At 41.3% G+C, this 6,000-nt stretch overlaps 1 protein-coding gene across 1 annotated transcript in view; it reads right to left on the reverse strand.

Annotated features, from left to right (window-relative positions):
- The window catches only part of LOC140202854 (E3 ubiquitin-protein ligase RBBP6-like), an 88,617-nt gene extending 82,819 nt beyond the window's left edge, over positions 1 to 5,798 (reverse strand). Inside the window, 2 exon segments of the mRNA XM_072268318.1 lie at positions 4,716 to 4,856; positions 4,859 to 5,798. Coding sequence (XP_072124419.1) covers positions 4,716 to 4,856; positions 4,859 to 4,880 — 163 coding nt within the window. The 5' untranslated portion in view covers positions 4,881 to 5,798.
- Between the last annotated feature and the right edge of the window lie 202 nt (positions 5,799 to 6,000).

A 6,000-nucleotide genomic window follows, 5' to 3' on the forward strand; every position in this document is an offset into this window, starting at 1 on the left:
GCAGAAAATGCAACAGAGTATGGCACATACAAAGATCATGTCAGGTAGACAAAAATAAATGGAGTGCACAGGGGAGAAAAAAGGATAAAAAGACATTGTTATCTATATCAATAATATAGATGACACACAACAGACCCAGCACCAATTCCTGCAGCACACCATCAATCGCAGGTCTGCAGTTAGAGGGGCAACAATCTCTTACAACTCTGACTATCCAGCTACATATATATTCAGTCCCTTAGAATGTTCCAGTAATTTACCCGTAATTGGTGTCAAACTCACCAGCCTATAATTTCCCACCCTATTCTTACAGCTTTTCTTGAACAACTGAACAGTATTTATCTTCCAGTCTGCTGGCACCTCAACTGTGGCTAAGGACAGTTTAAATACCCCTCCCAGTGCCCCTACAATTTCTGCACTAACCTCCTACAAGACCCAAGGAAGAACTTTATCAGTCCAAGAGACCTAGCCATCTCAATTTGCCTCAAGACATCAAATTAATCCATGTGTTTTTGCCAATTCTAGACAGTCCATCTAATTATGGATGCAAAAACAGCCCCAAAAAACATGCAAAAATCATAAAATAACAACCATGTCCAGTCTGCCTGCCTTTCAATCAGCAGAATGCAAAATGACAGATAGCACATTTTTCAATCCTACACCTGTAAAACCAAGTTCAAAGAAGATGCACAATTAACCTGAACAGAATATAACACTACAGACACCTTAGAAGACCGCACATACAATAAGATGTAACAGAGCATGCATCTTGATTGACTTAACCCTGATTATTCAATTTACATTTATGGAACTATCAATGTAGTGTAGTATGCAGCAATCACAAAATGTGCAAAACATTTCACAGGAGAATGCTGACAACCTGAAACAAAATTAGCTCTAGTGATATGATAGGTCAGGTTTCAAAATGTCACAAAAGTAGAAAGCTAGTGGATAGAAACCTGGGGAACACTTGGTATGGATGCCTGCATATGGTAGGAAACCAAAAAGGATGCAGCACAAAAGAATAAAGTACTTATCTGGATTGCTCATTTGAAGAAACAAAACCACAAACAGACCCAAAGTCTAAAAAGTGAGATGTTGAGGCTATCAATGTAGGCAACTAGAGATGGTGGGAAGATGAACACTGTACAAATTAGGACAAACTGCAGTGTTTATGGCAAGCTTGAGTTTAATCAGAGTAAGAAAAAAAGAGACCAACTGATCAGTTTGAGTTCAACATACATCAAGATTTTAAAAAACCTCCTACAGTGACAATATTCTTACTTGGTTGGCAATGAAGTTTTGGAAATGAATGATGTAGTTAACCAAATAATGAAGACAAATGAGAAGCAGGAATTTAATATGATCAGATTCAGAATGATAATCAATGTATACCAAATATTTTCTTGCTTCAGAAAAATAGGAAATATTTGAGGAAACTATAGTTTAGCATAAACTTGGTACTACAAACAAAAAGGACAGTAATGCACATCTGGAGCATTCACAATAGGGCTGGCTATTGAAGGAAGGGTAGGTCCATAGGAACCAATGGATCAGTCTTAACCTTGTGTCAAGACTGTTTGATCGGGTTCTCAAGACGAGGATCCTGTAGCTTTTTTTTAAAAAAAGTTTGGCATTGTCCCTCTATTTGCTAAGGAAGATGAGTGAATTATAACATCAATAAGACACAAAAGTATCAAGTGTCTTAAAAAGAGGATGCATAGCCATGTCCGGAAAACTTGAGATCATCAGGACTACTGTTTAAAAAGCAATGGATGAACCAAGCCAGTTGAAAACTTCTTTTTGGTGGGGGGGGGGGGGGGGGGCAACTTTTCGTAACCTGATGAGAAAGAATCTGATGTTTTCAGTTAGAAAGGCAGAATAATAAAATCAGCCACTTCTGGAATGCAAAGATTTTCTAACAACCATTCAATTTTGTTTTGAATATTAAAAGATGAGTACTAATCTGTTTTGTGCAGTTTATGCAGGTTTCACTGAAGTTTTTTATTACATTATGTATGTTTATCAAAATAGCAAATGTACCTGGGATCCAAGGAAGTAGCAAACTGGCAGAGAAAAGATGTTTTTCATGGCTGACAGGCTCTTTAACAGTGGGATTCCTCAAGGCTCAAGACTCAATTTTTTTTGTTTAGATTAATGATTTAGACTTAATTATTGAGAAATTGATACAAAATTTACAGACAAAATGTTGGTCACTTAATTGACAGGAAGAATAATGCATTTTGACTTTAGAAGGTTATACACTCAGTGACCAGTTCATTAGGAACACCTCTAACGTAAATATCTACTCACACCATCATGTGACAGCAACTCAATTGCATAAAAGCATGCAGAAATGCTCAAGAGTTTCAGTAGTTGTGTAAACCAAACTTGAGAATGGGGAAGAAATGTGATCCAAGTGCCTTTGAACATACAATCATTGTTTGTGTCTGACAGGGTGTTCTGAGTATCTCAGAATCGACTGACTTCATAGGATTTCATGCACATTTCTAGTTTACAGAAAATGATGTGAAAAACAAAACACATCTGGTGAGTGCAGTTCTGTTGGCAAAAATGCTTTGCTAATGAGAGGTCAGAGAATGACCAGAGTAGTTCAAGCTGACAGCAAGGTAACACTAATTCTAACCACCACACATTACACCAGTTAGAAACATAGAAAACCTACAGCACAATACAGGCCCTTCGGCCCACCAAGTTGTGCCAAAAATGTCCCTACCTTAGAAATTACCAGGCTTACCAATAGCCCTCTATTTTTCTAAGCTCCTTGTACCTATCCAGAAGTCTCTTAAAAGAACCTATTGTATCTGCCTCCACCACCATTGCCGGCAGCCCATTCTATGCACTCTGGGCAAAAAAACTATCCCTGACATCTCTCCAGCACCTTAAACCTGTGTCCTCTTGTGGCAGCCATTTCAGCCCTGGGAAAAAGCCTCTGACTATCCACATGATCAATGCCTCACATCATCTTATACACCTCTATCAGGTCACCTCTCATCCTCCATCGCTCCAAGGAGAAAAGACCGAGTCCACTCAACCTGGCATTCTCCCCAATCCAGGTAACATCCTTGTAAATCTCCTCTGCACCCTTTCTATGGCCTCCACATCCTTCCTGTAGTGAGGCGATCAGAACTGAGCACAGCACTCCAAGTGGGGTCTGACTGGGGTCCTATATAGCTGCAACATACCTGTCGGCTCCGAAATTCAATGCCATGAAGGCCAATACACCGTATGCCTTCTTAACCACAGAGTCAACCTGCACAGCTGCTTTGAGCGTTCTATGGAGTCGGACCCCAAGATCCCTCTGATCCTCCACACTGCCAAGAGTCTCATCATTAATACTATATTCTGCCATCGTATTTGACCTACCAAAATGAATCACTTCACATTTATCTGGGTTGAACTCCATCTGCCACTTCTCAGCCCAGTTTTGCATCCTATCAATGTCCCACTGTAACCTCTGACAGCCCCCTACACTATCCACAACACCTCCAACCTTTGTGTACTGAAGAGCATTTCTGAACACACGTTGAACCTTGAAGTGGATGGGCTACTGCAAGAGAAGACTGAACAGGAGGTACCTAATAAAGTGGCTACTGAGTGTAGAATAAGATGTGGTTGCTCTAAAGATGGCATAGAGGAGACTCGTTTGTTGCTATCACTAGAAAAATATACACAGAAAAATTGGATAGACAGAGAACAGAACTTATTTGGAAGTGTCTTAGACCAAATGGAGATCTTCTAAATTAAAATGATCCCATAAAAATAAGAAAGAATAGAGGGGTCAAAAATCAGAAAATTGGAAGAATTGGGATGGCACTGAGAGATATCCCCCTCCCCATCCAGTGGTAGTTTGTAGTGTATTGCTGGAAGATGCACAAATAGTGCATTGCCAGGATATGGAGTCGAAGAATTGTGATGTAGATCTTTGCATCTAGTAAGAAATGGGCTAAGTTGAGCAACTTTATTTTAAATATTAACTGCCACAAGTCCTTATTAAATTATTGTGTTTTTTACATACTGTTCTGACTCAGTCAACCTTACCACAAACTAATCTTACTAACTAGTCATTAAAAATAAAAGTCTATCAGTCTCTCTAAAATACTTGAGCACCTAAACCAGCAGCCTTTATGAATTTTGAACCTGCATAACCTAATTACATGTAACTTGTAATGTTATCCAGAATGTACTTCCCAGTTTTCAAAACTACTTTATTCATGAGGATTCAAATCATCTTTACAACTCCAGCATGCCTCGAAGCCTTGTTTAGGCGTTTTGTAATTTCCTATCCGTCATCCTGATGAGTTATAGTTGGGCGCAGAGACTGTGTGACCTCCACGAAGCTCTTTCTCGGGTAAATGAAAAGCTTACTATAGTATTCTAAATAAACCCTTCCAAGGCAGAAAGACAATCCGTGAATAAAGCATTTTCATATTTTAAAAAACGAGTAACAATAAAAAAAATAAGAACTGCTAAGTAAATCGAAAGGAGCAAGACAAATATGTCATCCAGTATATTTTTAAAGCTTTCGGCTTCCTGTGTATTGGACTGCTGCTCTTTCAAACGTGTAAGCTAATGTCTAATGAGGCAAGTCCAGCAACACGCGCCATCTTGTCTACACAGAACGCGGTTTGAGAAAATAAAACAAAAGGACAGAAAAATCCTGAAATAGTATAAAGTTACGGTAGTTCAGTTACCTTCCTTCGTCTGTGCATTGGTGATTTGTAAATCGCAGTCTGCTGCCTTCAGCTTCTCTCGGGCCATTATTGTCTTCTTTAGATCACTCAAAGAAATGTGAAGCCCATCGAAAGTGACCGTGTCATAGTTCAGTTTAAGAGAAATTTGTAATGTATACACGACATTTTTTTTGAATGGGACAAGCCTTACCCACAAAATAAATTACCCTTTTTAACACTGGCAAAACACACAATTTAATTCCCAAATGTGAAACTCAAGTATTTAGACTTTGTTGTATAGTAATGTTTAAGAAAATAATCTGTAGTAATCTTGCCCGAAATCAATAAGCAACCAGCTTCCTTTTTAACTTCACATTGCATAAAAAATTATATACTAGCTGATTTACTCACTAATAAACCAGATAGCTCAAAATTTAATGGTATAGTTTAAACGTCCAAGAAGTCCAAAAGATTTATCTCCCAAATAAATAATCCGAACAATGCAGTTTTCCTTCGGTCTGTTTTCTGACAAAGCCGCAATGCAGCAAGTCTGGCCAGAGTTTTTGTTTAAATCTAACACAAAAAGGTCCACGTCTGCGTCTCGGCGTACCCTCCTCGGAACGGTGCTGCAGCGGCGATCTCCAGGTGCTACTCGTCGCGGACACTGGGTGGCGAGAGGAGCCCAGCTCCGGGCGAACACCGCCTCTCTCGGGAAGGTTCACGGACGGCAGCGGGCGGGCCCCGCGCTCCTAATCCTCGGCGAATCCTCATGCACCAGCTAGCTCCATGGGCAAGCGGGCAGACGGTAGCAGGGGTATGGGGGCACGTAGAGTGGGCAAGGACCCGGGACGCGAGACGACAGGGCCGCGCCCGGATCAGCTGTGGGCCAAAGGCCGGCCCTGTGCTCCCACGTACATCGTCGCAGTGCAGCGCTCACTCGCCTTAACCGCCGACCGCACTCGGAAACAGGTGAAAGGGCGCAGGCGAACAATCTCCACGATCCAGGAGCAGGGAGCGGACGGCAGACAGCAAATTCCAGCACCTTCAAACCAACACCACCTCCACAACAATGGCGTCTCCAACGCAATAACGCCAGGGGTTTCCCGTAGCCCAACACAGGGGCTGTGACGTCACAATTCCCGCCAGGTCCCTGATAGCGAAGGTGACATGCGCCTTTCTCCCCGCCCATCGCCGGAAACATAGAAAACTTACGGCGTAATCAAGCCCTTTGGCCCACAAAGTTGTGCGGAACATGTCCTTATCTTAGAAATTACCTAGGGTTACCCATAGCCCTCTATTTTTCTAG

This window comes from Mobula birostris, chromosome 9, assembly GCF_030028105.1.
Source record: "Mobula birostris isolate sMobBir1 chromosome 9, sMobBir1.hap1, whole genome shotgun sequence".
NCBI classification, from domain to species: domain Eukaryota; kingdom Metazoa; phylum Chordata; class Chondrichthyes; order Myliobatiformes; family Myliobatidae; genus Mobula; species Mobula birostris.